Genomic DNA, 18,233 nt, shown 5'->3' on the forward strand with positions numbered 1-18,233 from the left:
GGACTTTGCTTTAAGCAAAACGTCAGATTAAAGGAAAACAATAGTCCTTGGACAGATGTGCCCATTTTGCCTAGAGGCACCCTGATACGGCCAGAGATCATGGCCTTTGCAATTAAAGGATGTCTGCAATCAACACACCAGTCCCCTTGGCCCGTAGCAAGAAACTAAGCAGACTATAAGGACTTTGGGGGCAGAGCCACTTTTGAGTGAAGATCTCTGCAGCACCCCAAGAAGTAGTTTGATGCTTCTACAATTGCTCCACTCCACCCCTCTGTGCTACTAGACTGGTCATCTAGTTAGACAGAGCAATGATCTTTGGTAACTGTGTCCCGGCAGAACATGGGTAAATGTGTTGCATGATTAAGAAGTCTTGAACAGAAGAAATTAATCATTTCTTCTGGAAACTGGCACTGTTGCCTTGGTCTCTGTGCTTTTCCCTCTTCGATCCTGGGTTGCATTCATGATACAATGGCTGTGCAAGCAGAAAGCATCTCGCACAACTTTTCCTTCCGTACCTCTTCTCCCTCCTGCAGCTCCTTGCACCCCCCCCAAAAAAAGAAGCTTCTCCAGGGCATCAGGGGCTACTGAACACTGTAAGCTGTGTTGTATGGAGTGTTGTATGGGGAATTGGCCAAAACTGGGCAAAGGATTTTTACAAGTGCAGCTCCATTGCAGCTCAGCCCAGTGATCAGCAGCCCCCCCCCGGAATACTTTTCAGGGGTACAGGGGCTGCAGAAGGGAGAAGAGGAAGGAAAAGTCTGGTTCCATGAGCTGCTTTCCGCTCATGCAATCACTGAATACAATCCAATCAGTTTTACTGGTTATTGAATTGAATTGAATTGAAACTTTATTTTTATCCCGCCCTTTTTCCAATCTGGAACTCAGGGCGGCTTACAAATAAAACTACATGTAGTTAAAAACATAGAAAAACATACAATTAAAATACAATTAAACTATGCACAACCTTAAAACCATAAAAGGCACTTTAAAAAAATCTAAAAACAATTTAAAATAATACAGATATAATATAAAACAATAAAACAAACCTTGGAGAGCCCAATCCTAAACACCTTCTATCCCAAAAGCCTGTCGGAATAAAAAAGTCTTTACATGCCGACGGAAGGATGGCAAGGAGGGGGCCATTCGTGCCTCCCTAGGAAGGGAGTTCCAGAACCTAGGAGCAGCCACCGAGAAGGCCCTATCTCGCGTCCCCACCAATCGCGCTTGCGAAGGTGTTGGGACTGAGAGAAGGGCCTCTCCTGAAGATCTCAGGGCCCGGGGTCAGGCTCGTATAGGGAGATACGGTCTGACAAATAGCCTGGACCTGGGCCGTATAGGGCTTTAAAGGTCAAAACCAGGTTATCAGTTAGTCAGTAGGGTAAAGTAGTAGTGGATGAATTGCATAAGCTCAATACATTTGATAGTGCCAAGAGATCTAAACATATTCCTCATTTTCTGTGACTTCCCTTCCCCTTCACCTCTGTCAACCATGTTGTAAGGGCAGATGCATGAAAAGCCATCTAGATGCTGATATCAAACAGATAAAATGCTTTCTTGCATAGCTAAACTCTCACCTCAAAAAAGTCAAAGATTAATTCCAAATTGTCTGGTTCCATGGTCTGTATAGTATATTCTGTCCATCTGTCAGGCTGCAGACCATAACCACATTCTGGCTGAGAATGTCGAGATTTGAATTCAGTATCACTTATTACTGAGATCTCCAACGTGTTTGCCATTTTTTGATGAAGTGTTGGCGTTAGTCTGTCATCCTCATCATCTTCACCCTCCTCCTCCAAGCCTTCAAGGGTGAGTTTCACCCTGAACAGTAAGGAAAAAGCACAACTGATGGCACATTATGTCACAAACCTTCAGTGACAGCAGTAGCCACAGAATGTGGAATCAGGGGATCTAATTGATGCATTATGCTTTTAGCAACACAAAGAACTCAGAGCATTATCCTATACATGCTAGGCCCACAGATGATAAACACTAGCTTTCTTTCCACATCCTTTGTTTTAAGCAGTAATTTATTACTTGTTTAACATCTTGGCTTTCCTCCAAGGAGTTCAAGGTGGCGTATGTGGTCCTACCTCCTCCAAAACCCATGACCACTGCAGCTAACATCAGAAATCCATAGATACTGATAAGCTTAACTATATATGTGAATATACAAACTCATGCATTTCAGTCCACTATGGAACTGCAGGTGGTATGTATCGTTCTCAAGCATCCAAGCAAAAAAGTGTCAAAAAGGAATTCCTGCAGGTGAACAAAGGGGGAACTCCAAGCAGCAAAAGTCACAAGTACATCTAGCCCTAGTCAGAGAACTCCAGATTTTAATGGATGTGCAACAATGGCAGCTTTTAAACACATATGCCTCAAACAGGGAAACAGGACTGATCAGTCTAAAACTCAATATGAAGTGAACTGCAACTGTGTAGTACACAGGCATCACCCCACTGAGATCAAATTTATGCCAACTTCAGGGCTGCAACCCCAATTCTCCATTACAGTACGCTTAACTGGATGCAATCTCCTAACACTCTTTCTCTACAAAACAATAAGCAAGTAACTACAATGGTGACAGATATTTCAGAGTCTACTTAAGGACTCCAGGTATTCAAGTATTCAAGTGTTTGGGAGGGTGGGGGTCAAGGAAGAAATTGTAAGAGCAAGCTTCACAATAGACCTAAATGCTACATTTCTTATTTTTAGGCTCCCAAAAGAAGATACTCAGTATTAAAAGATTGAGACGTAACAAATGAACCAGTGGTTACTTTGGAGAAAAAGGATTTTCAGTTTCTAAGGTCTTTAGAAAACAGACTGGGGAGGGAACTCAACCTCTTCAAAACTACACTAATATAGATTAGCATATCAATACTACTAGATCTACCTCAACACACAACCAGAAAGAAATGAAAACCAGGGCTGTGGAGTCGGTACGCCAAACCTTCGACTCCTACTCCTCTATTTTTCTACTGTCCGACTCCGACTCCACCCAAAATTGCTTCTTGTCAATCAAAATTTATTTGGAAGTCAGAGTCAGTACATTTCTACTGACTCCGACTCCACCCAAAATTGCTCCCGACTCCCGACTCCACCCAAAATTGCTCCCGACTCTGACTCCACGACTCCACAGCCCTGATGAAAACCACTGCCCACCAGGAAAGTCAAGAAAATGTTTCCCACTGTCTAGAAGATCATTAAAGATGGGATTTAGATTTAACAAAAAATGGCAAATTATGATTAGTGTAACCATACCTAAACCTGGATTTTTTAAATTTTCTCTTAGTTATAGATACAGGAGGTTTTTCAGAAAAGTGCAGGCGCAGTCTTATTTCTGTCTGACACGTCAGCCATCCAGAATCAGTACTTTCCACATCATCTGACAAAGGAAAGATATAGTAGTTACAGCATTATAAAATCATCTTGCCACAACCCAGAATGTCACCAAAATCTTCTTAGACACGGTCACCACTTCTTAGCATCTCTGTTTCCAAAAGGGAGGTGCCATCACATGCTTGCTGCTGTTGCTGAAGCTAGTTTTCCATATTACAGGTACAGAGGTTTGCGATACAAACAACGTGGAACAATTGTCATTATGTCTGAGCCAGGAGAAATGGTTTAAAATAAAGTCTAGATAATTTCAAAAAAAGCCAACTTCACACCATGGGTTATAAAGCTAGCTTGTTTAACAAACTAGAATTTATTTCTGGTTTGCACATAACAAATCAGGAACCAGCAAAAGCAAATCCTGGATTCTACCTCCTCCTGGCCAAGTGAAAGGAAGAGAAAGGAATGCTCGAATCAGAGACTTTTCTTGGGCTCAGACAGGCTGGTGCATGTAACGCTAGCATTACACGTAAACCCTCTCACTGTGTGAAATGCCCCCCAAATGCCCCCCCCAACAACCCTGAACACATACACCAGACTCTCCAGGAGGGGAGGAAATGTATTATTGTTTATTTAAAATATTTTAATCCATGTTTCTGGGCACTGTTTCTTCACAAGGCAGCTTACAAAGCTCTAACACATTGTTCTTCAACCTTCAGTCCCCAGATATTGTCAGACTACAACTCCCACCAGCCCCAGCCAGTTTAGTCAATGGACAAGGATGATGGGACTTGTCCTCCAACAACATCTGGGGACCCAAGGTTGAAGAGCAGTGCAACGCACATGAAAACAATACAAAAACAGAAACCACCACTAGCAGCTAAAGATTTTTTCAAGTACAGTACATCCAAACCAGAGCTTGGAAAAGTTACTTTTTTGAACTACAACTCCCATCAGCCCCAGCCAGCATGGCCACTGGATTGGGCTGATGGGAGTTGTAGTTCAAAAAAGTAACTTTTCCAAGCTCTGATCCAAACAGACCTGAATAAAAGCATCTTCAGAATCTTCTTCTTTTTTTTTTAAGACCAGCAATGATTGGGCCATACATATCTCCCTGGGAAGGGAGCTCCAAAAGGTGTGGGGCTACCACTGAGAAAAGTTATACAAAAGGCAGCTTTATTCTTGTTCAGAGCCTGAGAGCAAGCTTATGTCTGACAAGTTTTGATGGCACTTCTGAAATTATTATAGTGGTTTAATTTGGATTTCTGAGTTGGTCTTGGAATGGGCATTATGCTACATTTTAATAGTGTGTGAAGTTTGGATGTGTTAGGCACCCCAAGTACCTTTGGGAAATTAGGCAGGATGCAAGTTTTTTAAATAAATAAAAAGCCCCATTCCTGGTATCATTGGCAGCACCATTTAAAAACAAGTAACCTGTATGTCTCAGAAGACCAGTTCAATTGCATGCCCAGCAACCTGATGTTCTCTAAACCATAGCACAGCCTTTCCCAACCAGTGTGCCTCCAGGTGTTGTTGGACCACAACTCCCTTCAGCCTCAGCCAGCATTGCCAATGGTCAGGAAAAATGGGAGTTGTGGTCCAACAACATCTGGAGGCACACTGGTTGGGAAAGGCTGCCATAGCATGAGCACGTTCATTCACATGAATCTGTAACCTACATTTATATCCCACCTTTCCTCCATGGAGCTCAAGGTGGAATACATGGTTCTTTGCCTCCTTATTTTATCCTTATAACAACCCTGTGATGTAGGTTGGGCTGAGAGACAGTGACTACCCAAACTAGTTTCATGGAAGCATAACAACTTTATGATGTTGTGCTTGCTCAGCCAGTCTTAGTTTGTGACACCTTAAAATGATAACCATACATCCTTAATAGGTATTTCAAATTAATGTTTCATCAAACAAGTCATCTTAACACAAATATGCCTGGCCGCTGCATATTCTCTCTGTTAATGTGAAACCCTTTGTCCCCGTTAATTATATTTCAAACTTGCTCAATTTCAAATATAGGAGAGCATTTGCTTTAGCAAGATTTGATGTCTTTCCCTCAGCACTCTTGGAGGGTAGGTATAAGGGTGTTCCCCTCTCCGAACGGATTGCCCTTGCGGAGCTGAGAAGGTGGAGTCCATACGGCACATATTGCTGTACTGCCGTTTATACTCGGACTTTCGCCGTAAATTTATTTACCCAGTTTTGGATGATTTTCACCCGGGTTCGGTTCTCTTGCAGCGCCTATTGGCAGACTTGGATCCCCGGATTACCACGAAGGTTGCTTCATTTTGTGTTGCGGCCATGGCCCGCAGGAAGGAATTAACGAGCTCTTTGTAATCAACTTTTAGCGCTGTCGTAACTTTTAACTGTCTTAACCTCGGTGACCTTGATTTAAATTTTAACCCTTATTTTTTTGTTTCCCTTTTAACATTTTGCTGTCACTTTTGCTATATTCTTTTGTACTGTGGTACTTTTGCCGGTCATGGACCAAAATAAATTTGATTCTTAACACAAATGTATTTTTACATCGTACAAGACTATTCTAGAGCTAATGACTGATCAGCTACTTACCAAAGATTCCAAAGTGCCCATCATCAATGGAAATGTCCTCTAAAATGAAGGGACACACAATGAGAACTTGTTCACAGTCACAGGCTACCAACTAACTGCTAGTTTAGGCTGCAATCCTACACACACTTACTTGGGAATAAGTCCTATTGAACTTAATAGGACTTACATCTGAGCAAGCACATAGAGGACTTTCCTGTCAGTTAACAGTTCTACTTTCACACTTTATTTCTAACAGCTACAAAGTAAAACATATAAAAAGAATAAGCATGTTTATTGCAACCCACAAGATACCTCTAAGCTTTGTTTTCTTGCTAACAATATCTTCAGATAAACTTAGCAAGATGTATTTTCTTCAGACTGAACTGGAAAAAGGACGTCGCATTATCTGACAGTACTGTATATAATGCCAAAATGCTGTTACGCTAGGAGGATAATGCTATGTTACTAATGTGATAAGACTATAAATCTGTGAAGTAACCAAGAATGTTATAATTTAGATATAAATCTTTTTGAGTTAATTACAATTAAAAATGCTTATTCTCCTTCCCCCCCTTTCTTGAAACAACATTCAAACTTTCACCTTCTTTCCATGCTACAGAAATGTAAAAATTGAAAACTCCTCAATAAACAGAACTATGCAGAGTTTAAAGTTGATGAAATGTAAAGTTCTAATATCAAAAGGTTAGTTTTCCCCCTTTCAGTTTCAAGTGTTATTTATTATTATTAACTGGTCTGACCTTTCACATGCAGCAAAAGGACAAGTTTTCTTCTAGTATTACAGAAATGCTCCGTTTGGAATAATCTTGTGAAAACCTCAAACACTTGTGCAATTAATCCCCTCCAAGATCAGAGGGACTACTCAAGAAGTCAAATGTTTGCTGGAGAACAACAGTCACTGGCAAAGTTTCCAAAGTGATGTGGTTATTGGGTCTTAAGTTGCCTAAGGCTGTAATCCCAATAGGACTGCACTGTAAACGAGCCAAGTCTTATTGAAAATCAGGGGTACCCAGACACTGACACCAGAAGATACATCTGACAGTGCCATTTCATACTTTATGTTTAGAGGCAACTGAGGGCCATTTAACACATTACTTAAACAAAAATGAAGGGTCTACCTGAATTTAAGGTGTCATCTATGCAGTGAGGATGGAATCTAGACTAGCAGTTTGCTAGAAAAGCTGGATGATCACTGAGGGCCACGACTCTGACTATTCTTAACTAAAAAATGAATTAGTAAGCAGAAACGTACTTATGACATGCACGATTGCTTTCTAGCAATTAGAAAGCAAGAAAACAAGATATGCAGTGCAATGCTATGCACATCTCCTGAGAATTAAGTCCTACTAGGTTCAATCAGACTTACTCCTAGGAACGTGTGCAACGGATTATAGCCTTAGAATGACATCCTAAATTCATTCATTTGAAGTCCATATGTGAAGAGTATGGAATTTACTTCCAAAAATGTATTTAGGTGGACACGTTTCCATTTATTTTGGTTCGAATGTTCCAGAGAAAACAGATAGCAAGTAACTTCAATCACTTTATAAAACCACCTTGGGTTTTAAAACCACATTCACCCAAATTAGCAGAAAGATATATCCCACGTTTATCCTATATTTACTTTGTCCTGCTGTATTCATGAATATATTTAGTATAATGTTTTAGAAAAGGGATGCCTGGCCTCCAAGGCAAAAATAATCTCTCTTAAAAAGAACTGGTACTCAAACTTTGATTTAATGTGAACAACGGTCAATTTATAGTTTCCACTACAGAGGCATAGTCTGTAAAAACAAAAAAAACCCCTAATAATGAATGTTCATTCTCAATGCGTAATTATTGTCAATAATGCTTATTTGAAAATGTTCTGTCTCTTTTTTTGAAGGGAAGACTTGAGGGGTTCACATATTCCTCCTCTGTCTGGTGAACGTGACAAGCACCAGTGAAGAACATCTTCAAAGTGCAGCACATCAACTGGTATGATCCCTGCATATTTTCCCCAGTTTTGAGCTTGGAAGAAAATTCATCCAAAGCCCAATGTAAAGTTAAGAGGCAGCCCCCCCACACTGCACAGCCAAAATATGTGGACCCCCCAAAAGATGAAGGCACAAATAGAATTAACTCTTCAAATCCATTTTATTTTGTTCACAAATATAAGTAAAGCATTTTTTTAAAAAAAATAGAGCAATCCTCAGGTTACGCTAAAAGGTGATGCCTTTGTAGCAGTGGTGTTAATCTTAACCCTACAAAATATTATCAATCCCAATAAACCATTTTGTAACATATTAGTAATCTTATGCATATGCCTCAAAACAGATGCAGTTGGTGCCCATACCTAAAGGGGTTATTGATCGTGGTGGTAGATGAGTCTCCCACTTGTGAATTATGACTTGGCATGGACCATCGGTATTCTGTAATTTAAAAGTTAAATGTCTGCAATAATTTTCTTAAATCCAATTTTTACCAGTGATGCCATTTACAATCCTTTGTGAGCTTAGTTTACTGATACACCCTTTGAAGTCCAAAGATTAAGCTTAATTCACATCATGTCATAACCACTGATGCTGTTAAAATGCATCTGGTCATCTTATGACAAAACCCCTTTCCAAATGACATAGCACCCTACAATGCAGTGAGGGTGGGATTAGGATGCCAGCCCCTTACCCTACCTCTGCCATCCCACACCTTACCGTCATCTATACATTCAGCCTAACCTCTGAACAGTGCCTGCATGTGTCAGTCCTGTTTGGAGGCTTGGCTGAACATGCAAAAATCAAGATCCAGGCCTCCGGATACAATCGCATGTGTGTATCTCACTCCACAGATCCAGTTTGTATGTAAATTGGGCTTAATCTGTTACAAATTCTGACCAAAAAAAAGATTCTAGCTTGCTTTACCAAGTTAAGAACAGTCAAGTGCTGAACATCATAATTTTTGGAACAACTGCAAAAGTCATACAGGTTAATAAGCGTATTTTGGTATGGCAGCATATTTACAGCAAGTTATTAAAAAGCATATGACACAGAACACAAAGCCTGTACAGCTTACCAGAGGCCCTGGTCTTCTGCACTCATATGCAAACCCAAGAACCCCTACCACTGAACAACACTGGAAATGATGGGGGCCCAAATGCATCCTTTCATATATGGAAAAGGTCTTTTACTGAAAGAAGGGGTGCTTTACACTTTGTGCTACAGTACTAAACAAAAGAAATTTCCCTGCTTCTATGCACAACATTTCATAAGAACGGCATTAGAACCTGTGTAGTAGAGCACTGAATGGACTCCTGCGCAGCTGTTTGGGGAACAGTTTTAGCAGCTGTTTGGATCCAACCCATTGCTTTAGGCACATCAAAAACAAGAGGCCAAATTGCATGCTAATAACAAAGCTTTAATTTTTTTTAGTACGTCCTTGGGTGTTTTGGAATATTCTTGGTTATGCAGAGATAGAATGTGTAGAACTCGAAAAAGAGAAACAGGGCAGAGAACTAAGCAGGCAAAATCCAGCATGTGTATCTTTTAGTCTGATCATGCTTGTTTTCTGCTGAGATTTCTATGTAAAAGTCAACAGCGTGTGTTCCTTTGTCATTTTGAAAGTTCTCAGTTGACCATGGGGTCTTATGAAGGTACAACACGTTGCAGCTGCCATCAATCAGTTGATTGGCAGTACCTGCAAACCAGAGCTTGGAAAAGTTACTTTTTTGAACTACAGCTCCCATCAGCCCAATCCAGTGGCCATGCTGGCTGGGGCTGATGGGAGTTGTAGTTCAAAAAAAGTAACTTTTCCAAGCTCTGCTGCAAACCCCCTTTCAAATGAGCCATGGTTTCACCTGCGCCATACATATATTACATCAGGGGTAGTACAGGTGGGTGTGGCTTGGCCAAAATGGCCTCACAAGCCAAATGGGGAGGGCTGGTGGACCTAATGAAGCCCATGGGCCAGAGGTTCCCCATTGCTGAAGTAACCACAGGCTGGGGGAGGGAAGTGTGACATCAGAAGCTCATCACACTATGCTTATTTCCAAATGATGCAATTTTTAGCTGGCATTCAAAAGTTAACCCCATGTCCCTTTGAAAACAGTTGTGAAGCTCCTTCATATGTCCATGTCTGAATACATACTGAAGTGTCCAAGAATAGAGGTAATTTGCATAAAAGCCATCCTAAAAAAAGGAAACTGCTCAGGGTCCAGGTGGACTGCAAACAAGCTGTGCGTATTACCAGTTTTTAAGCATTCTTGGTTCCTCCTATCCAAATATATTCATTCACCAAACTTTCCCAAGAATCTTGCACTTGCACATTTTTATTTAGGAACTTAGTTCTAGAGAGTAAACCCCAATGAAAAAAGTGGGACTAATGGTGAAAGAGGACTGTGCTGTCACCTATAGCTATTGCCATTAGTTAAGTGTAGAGTTGACCCTCCTACGCTTTGGATTAAAAATCCATTTAACAAATAAGTATTTTAAAATCAAGAGCACATTACAATTCACAAAGACCCATGACCATTTATTCTCATTTCAGACATTGGAATAATCGAGTCTCTCACACACAACATCTGCCAAGGGTTTACAAGTTCAAAATATATAGATTATGTTGACCCATTGCATCATTAAACACTGCACACATGCATTTTATTAAGTTAAATGCTTGTACAACTGCATCCATGGTCATACAACATATACCAAATAAAATAAATCATTTGAAAATTCAAGATGAACTTAACTGATAATTCAGTATTATCATTTGTGAACATTTTGCTGTTCAGCAACAAAAGCAGGAGCAATGGCATGTACATCCCAAATGACAATCATTTGAAAAAGATGTGCAAGCAGTTTCTGACTAGAAAGATTTAATTCTTCTAGTGAGTATTTATGGCTGCTAGCTGAGGAGTATCTTAAGACATTTCTAAAAACGGATTATCAACAATTGTAAGCAAACTTCTAAATTATCAGGGACAAATAACTTTCCTAAGGAAGGGAAAGTGCCCCCCCAACCCACAATTCACAGGTAAATCAAGATAAAATATTGGTTTAGGTATAGGGGAAACATTGCTTTTTTTAAAAGGGAAGTGTCATAATAAAAGAAAATTGATTTCTTAGAAAGCCAGGAAGCTGCTAGTTATTTGTATTCTGTCCATGGTCTCTCTTAATGCTGTTTTTCCTCTAAAACATCAAAGGGAGCTGCTGAGAGTGAATTACTATCTCCCCTCTTTTAAGCTACCTAGATCACTTTCTTCAATCTTGGGTCCCCAGATGCTGCTGGACTACATTTCTATAAAACCCAGCCAGCTTAGTTAATGGTCAGAGACAATGGGAGTTGTAGTCCAACAACATGTGCTGAAAGTTGAAGAACAACTTCATCAAGACAACTTAATGAGGAGTTATAACAGTGTCACAGAGCATAATCCTGTCTCCTTCCAAACATATTCAAAGGAAGATCGTGTCAATATCCCAAATGTTTGTAATTATGCAGATTCACATGTTACTCAAGTAACAGAAAAATGGCACTTGCACTATGCAAATTATGAATCAAGCCTAAGTTTACATTTACATATTCCATTTTTGAAGATATTTTTGACCATGGGCTAGGAAATTATTAAAATATCGTGAAATGCACCCCCATCAACAACTAAATTTGTGTTTCACCACCTAAGATGTTATTCACATCAGTCAGCAAAAAATTAGATATACAGCACTCTCATGTTTAAAAGTCTCAAAAATGAGTGAACCTGTTAACTCACCTAAGTGCTTTAACTGAGCATTATGGAACTTCCTTCCATGCAATCCTGTGTTAGATAACAGTGGACTTGAAGCTAGATAATCTGTTGCACTGCTTAGTTCATTTCTGCATATAAAAACCCTCATTTGGCTCTTAACTCAAGTTTAAATGTAGGCAGTTTCCCAACTTATAATAAAATACTAAGGACTTAATGACACATTCCAGTCACTAAAACCAATTGGGGCTAAGTGAAACTGCTACAAAAAGAAAAATGCAACACAAAGAGCGAATTAATGAAAGTGCTGACCTGTGATTACTAATTCAACACACAGGTGCATTTAATGTTATATTTATATGTTGTAGTCAATCACTGCACTCTGCTTTCCATTTTTAGTATCATTCCTGCTTTCAGCTTCACTATATTAAATCCACACATAAGAACGATAGTGAAGAATATGTGTTCTTCACTACAGAATCACTGCCCTGAAATAAAATGCACACTTTTGCTCATAGCTAGGCTCACAATGGCCATCAGTATGGGCTCTTTACATATGACTCTACTCTGCTCTTGCATAAAAGTCATACTTACCATAGAAGCCTCTGCTTCATACAGAGCACCTACTCAAGGGAAACAAACTCACCAATACATGCTGTGAAGTTTGCATGTATTACAAAGGAACCTGATTTACTACATAAGACTTTTTTAAACACTAGGTTGTAGAGTTGTGTTCTCTTCCATACATCAGACATTTAACAAAATTACAAAGACATTTAACAAAATTACAAAGGTGCAGACAGAAAGGTATTAAAACTAACTTTGGCAAGAGTTCTCACTTATGATTCCACAAGTCCTCACCAGTTTCAAGTGCGTACTGCAAAACCACTGAAACAAGATACATGCCTACACATCTAGCTATTTTCTGCTGTTAGACTTTTTGTAGTGTTTAAAGCTTGGTATTCTTCATACATTACATCTTTCCTACATAGAAAGCACCTAGGCAGGAAAAGCATGATATGTGTACATCACTGCATGCATCAGTTTACATGTGTATTTTGATCAGCATATACATGCTGGAAAGCAACGGCCAACTGTAGGTGGCCAGTTATGTACAGAAAGTTACATAAAGGTGCTCTCTGCACAAAGGTTTCACTCTGTCTTATACAACTGCTGTGTAGGAAATTTTTACTGAAACTAAAAACAGGAGAACTGAACAAAAGCAGAACAGCCAGCTATATTGTAGACTATTCCCAAATGCCATACCATCATCATCATTATTACTATTACTATTACTATTATTGTTATTTATTATATTTGTATACCGCCCCACAGCCAAAGCTCTCTGGGCGGTTTACAACAATTAAATACCATGGAACCTTACCCTTCAGCATTAGTCAACAAGTTATATTGGGGTTTATCTAGGTGTACGTACCTGGGGTTCTAAAAAACTCCCTTGAAAATATCGATATTCAATATCATGTCCTCTTGGAAGGTCAACTGTAGCTCTCCATAGCAGACTGCAAAAAAAATTTTTTTGAAAATATATAGGATGACTGCAAAACAATGACACATTTAAAATTCACACATGTACACACAGTGAGACTTCTAACATTGTCTTCCCTGTTCTGTTCCAAAGGGCCATTTCTGATCTAACACTGGTATACTTTTTAAAAGCACCCAAAAGCTCTACATGGAAATCTTACATGGAAAATGAACAATAAGCGTTCTGTATCCAGAATCTAGAAGAATTCAGTTGTTAGATGTATTCGAAAAAGGCAATCAGGTGGAGCCACTGACATGATTGTTTTCAGAAGTTTATCCTTCAGCTCCTATTATTATATCAGATGAGGCCCCCCAGACACCCTTTCAAACAGCAAGAGGAAACAAGACATCTACTGCATGTGCAGAGTTCACTGTGCCCCAGCCAGCGGAGGTTGTAGTCCAGCAGCATCGGGGGGGGGGACCTTGCTGGCCATTCAACTGTGTTATGTGGGGAGACCATTCCCCTGCAAGGACTTAGCAGGCACACTGAAGACAAACATGAGCGATGCAAGTGCTTAAGCAGGATTCAAGTGCACACCAAGCCAGCAAGCAATAACTAACCTCAAGTGTCATTTGCCTTCTAAAATGAGGTGTTCCAATGCTGAGGCAAAGAACAAGCAGTGCTTGGACTGCATAATTGGCATTACCAAACCTGCATGTAAATCTACAAGTTTTTGTATATACTACTGAGAGAAACTTACACATCACCAGCCTCTTCCTCTGGCTGAAGGATTACTGCACATTGGGGATTCCAATTTCCCAGAGAGGTACAGCTTCCACATATTGCCAGAACCTCTCCTACAAAGAAAAATATATGTTAGAAGCATACAATAAAGCTTTAAAATATTAATAAGAGCTTTGCCAATACACTTTTTCCAGTATTCTGTAATGTATCAGGTCCACCTAAGAACAAGCGTAGGCTCAAAATTATACAACTTCGAAATTGCATTTCCATAAAAATGCTCAAAGCACTGTATAAAAATAGCACGGGCAGCAGGAAGACCGTATGTGCCTGTCCAAGCCTACATAAGGCAAGGCACACCGAAGGGAGATCTCTAAGAGTTGTATCTAATTAAGTTACTGTGTGAGTGGAACTTCCATTCTTGCCATGAACATCCCCTCACTCTCCTTCCATGATCTGCTCTGGGGGTTCTCCCAGCTTTCTGGAAGAGATCTGAGGGGATGCAGATGACCTGCAGGGGGAGGAGTGGGAGGGGAAGCTTCATTGTGCCAATGAAAGCAGTTCTGTTCACACAGTGACTGATGCACGCAATTCTGCTTTCTCTTGCTCATATAGCCCAGCATGCTGTTCAATAAAAACGGGGCACAAAACCATCTGGAAACAGATCTTGCGCTTGTAACCTTCTGTTAGCAGATACCTCCCCAAAGAAATGTTTAAAGGTTAACTACTAATTAGTTATAGCATTTTTCACTAAAACAGGCTTTTCTACAGTAACAAAGCATTTGTTGCAAAAGATGAAACAGGTAGTTTGTATTCTGAACCTAGAAAGTGGCAACCTTAAGCATTTATTACTGCAGGGAAACAATGCACTGCTTGATATAGACATACAACTGTATGGATCCATTTGGGTTGGAGGAGAGAGAGAAAAAGAGATGAACCGATATCCCAAAGCTGTGTACAACCTCTTCACGCGCCTTGTAGGAACATATGCACAATACATTAAATATATAATATAAATAATAAATACAGTATGTTATTATACATTTATATAGGTCATGTGTACTCAGCTAAAAATAGTCCATCAAACATTATCTGAGACTCCAACAACCTGCCTGCTGCTGGCTGAGTTTGGGACATTATGTAATATTTCTGAACATGTCACCTGGTGAGGTAAAATGATCAGTAGCTGACTTGAACAGGAAAGTGCTAAGAGAGCAATGTATGGACAGTAGAGTTGCTATGAGAGGAATGCAAGATCAGTTTAGCTGGCAGAAAAACATCACCCTGGTTCCAGGAATGAGAAGAGCTCTGCAGTGGAGGATGGAGATGTGAAGAGAGGCTAAAACTGAGGGAAAGGAAAGCCACAGACGTAGGAGTGTGAAGAGGACCAAGTAGGTATAAAGAGAATATCTGAAGAGAAATAGAATATAAGTCGGCTGAAAAAACAATGGTACTTTAGTTTAAAATGGGTATGTGCACTTGCTGCCCTGGGCTCCTTCTAGGAGGAAAGGTGGGATATAAATTTAATAAATAAATAAAATAAATAAATATGAATACATGTCGGAAAGCCCAAGCTTATTACAAGCCAAACCCAAACAAGCTCTGAAAGTCACAGCTACTTGGCTCATAAAGGGGCCACTTGGCATTAGTCTTCCTTTCTGTTCATCTCTTTCCCAAAAAGTTATCTTTAAAATGGGGAGCAGAGCGGGAGGGGCAGGGAAGGAGAGAAAAGTGGCAATAGAGAAGGCTTGTAGAAGCAGCTTCTTCTTTCCTAAACAATCACAGAATGCCCATCAATGCTGGGGAGCTCAATCCTTCATGCTAGAGGCTTTGGGAATAACATTTCCCCTGCTTCCTGACTGCAGTGGATGCTTGGCTCAAGTTTCCAAGCCTTGAAGATGAGGTTGCCACCACCCCTGACTGCCTGCCCTCCCACACGGGGGTGACAAGCCAGGGAGGGCCACTGGGGAGTTTGTAATCCTTCTGCAAGCCAGAAGGGAACTTTCAGGACACTGTATTGCTTAAAATACTTAATAAAAAGTATTATTTTTTAAAAGGTATGGGGAACCCTGACTTAATTCTTATGACAGAATGAGGAGGGAGGGAGAATCCAAAGGCAGGACTAGGAAAACATTAAGTGACCATCTTGAGTCTTTTCCCAGCAGATTTGCTATCTCAGCCCTTTTAAAAACATTTGTCAATTTGTGGCTTTTTAATTTTTAAACATGGTATGTGCTGCCTTGCAGTATTTTTAGGAAAGGTGACCAAGAAATTTTATATCAAAATCAATGATCAAAACTAAATCGAGCAACTTCATCTTAATAACTGCAAGATAGCAGAATCCAATGCAGAGGGGAAAATATTGATTTAGACATTTAGGCTGTAATCCTATGCACATGTATCGGGGGTAAGTCCCATTTAACTTAATTTGACTTATTTCTGAGCAGACAAGTATAGGATTACACAGTTTTTCAGCAAATCAGTGCTCCATTGAAAAGTATACACATTATAGAAAAAAAAACAGTCTCATCTTAGAGGCTCCCTAGCCACTAGCTCTGCATTCCATTACATCATAGAATGTTTGTCAAGTTACCTTACAAATGCTTTGGGTGGGGTGTATTCCCTATATTTGGGAATACAGTGGAACTGGGAAAAAACTGACAACACATATTCTGTGAGGCAAGTAGATGTTTAGTTTGGGTAGAAAGAGACAGACATTGGGCCCAGGAACAGAAGGGTCTATAAGCATAAAAGGGACAGCACAAGGATGAAAGTTGGTATGCTGCAGAGCCAGTGGGCAGCACAGCCACAGAGGCTCTGGGATAGATTTCACTCATGAATCTGACCTATCCATCAAAATAGTTGACAGGTCATTCCCAATATTTGGGAATACAGTGGAACTGGGGGGGGAATTCCATCTGGCTCATTAAAAATATGCTCATCAACTTTCTCAATATACAGCATTACCTCTATGAAGGTCTTCTATATGTAAAAGTCTGTCCATGCAAAGCAATGGAAATGTAGTTTGCCATACATCTCCATCACAACTTTTGTCTATAACATGTAGTTACTTTTACTCTAAGTCTGCAATACCAGACAAGTGTTTTTTACCTGGTGGCGATATTCCTCTGATTTCAAAGGTAATGCGACAAGGTGCCATACTTGTGAATGTTGTTCAACAGCTGCTGTACTCTATTGAGGAAGGAAGGAAAAAGCATCATTTTAGGAGCAGTACACTTTTGTACACATCTTAACATTTCATGAATTTATTCTACTGTATTCATTTATACCAGGGGTGGGGAATCTTTTTAAGCCTGAGGGTCACATTCCTTTCTGGGCAACCTTCCAAGGGCCACATGTCAGTGGTGAGTGGGACCAGAGGCAAATGTGAGCAGGGCAATGAATGTCAATTTTACCTTTGTACTGTAGGGTAGTTTCTACACCATGCACTGTCCTCCATCTACACAAGCAAGAGGTATTATCAGAGTTCCAAGACACATTCTAGACAGGCAAAAACATCTAGGGTGTGACTCAGTGAGGGGTATGGCTTGGGAAGACTTCCAAGGGACAGACAGAGAGGCCTGGAGGGCTGCATTTGGCCTCCAGGCCTGAAGTTCCCCACCCAATTTACATCCAGACTTTAAAGATAAAAAAATCTTTATACGGTTGCTTACAATACAAGTAAAACTTATAGTAAAGGACCATGAAAAGAATCAGAGAATACAGCAACAGAAAACCTTTTAAACAGCATCTAGAAGTCAGAATGGAGATGGTAAGAATGATTCAGACCAAAAAAGTCTGAATCTGCCCTGGGCAACTACTGGCAGAAAGGGTGGGATATAAATCTAATAAATAAATAAGTCACAGAATAAAAATGTCTTTACTGCACATCTACGGACAGTAGAGTATGGGCACAACAGATTTCCCTGTAGAAGGAGCTCTACCACTGAAAAGGCCTTGTCCCTCGTCTTTATAATTTTGCTACTAACTAAATAAGGAGTCCTTCAGTTTTGTTGGTATTAGCAGTTTACAGCTTTAAAAACATCAGTACCGGCACATTAAAAAAAGCCTGAGAAGTACACAGGAGCCAGTGTATAGTTGATGTGGGATCAGCATAATACGAGGTGACTGCTTGGTCGTACCAGTGTTCTGGTAGCTGCATTCTGGACCAGTTTTAATTTCCAAACAGGTTTTTTTAAAGGCAGAATGGTGCAAAGCACACTGCAGTAGTTCAGCTTGGTTATAACAAGAATCACTGAGGTCAGGCCTGCCTTTTCCATATAGGGTTACAGTTGGCAAACCAACTGAAGCTAGCAGAAGGGCACTCCTGGCCACTGACACTACCTGCATATGCAACGGTCCAGAGGAACACCCAAGCTGCAT

General features: G+C 40.2%; 1 protein-coding gene across 2 annotated transcripts in view; it reads right to left on the reverse strand.

The window, feature by feature from the left end:
• Positions 1-18,233, reverse strand: part of GPCPD1 (glycerophosphocholine phosphodiesterase 1) — a 50,268-nt gene that overhangs the window by 25,070 nt on the left and 6,965 nt on the right. For both annotated transcript variants that reach the window (XM_061622490.1, XM_061622491.1), the window contains exons 2-8: positions 16,962-17,042; positions 13,870-13,966; positions 13,059-13,143; positions 8,249-8,324; positions 5,917-5,955; positions 3,262-3,385; positions 1,575-1,818 (exon numbers count right to left, since the gene is read on the reverse strand). In XM_061622490.1, the coding sequence (XP_061478474.1) occupies positions 1,575-1,818; positions 3,262-3,385; positions 5,917-5,955; positions 8,249-8,324; positions 13,059-13,143; positions 13,870-13,966; positions 16,962-17,010 (714 nt within the window). In that variant the 5' untranslated portion in view covers positions 17,011-17,042. The remainder of the gene's footprint in view (positions 1-1,574; positions 1,819-3,261; positions 3,386-5,916; positions 5,956-8,248; positions 8,325-13,058; positions 13,144-13,869; positions 13,967-16,961; positions 17,043-18,233) is intronic.

Source organism: Rhineura floridana, chromosome 4 (genome assembly GCF_030035675.1).
Source record: "Rhineura floridana isolate rRhiFlo1 chromosome 4, rRhiFlo1.hap2, whole genome shotgun sequence".
NCBI classification, from domain to species: domain Eukaryota; kingdom Metazoa; phylum Chordata; class Lepidosauria; order Squamata; family Rhineuridae; genus Rhineura; species Rhineura floridana.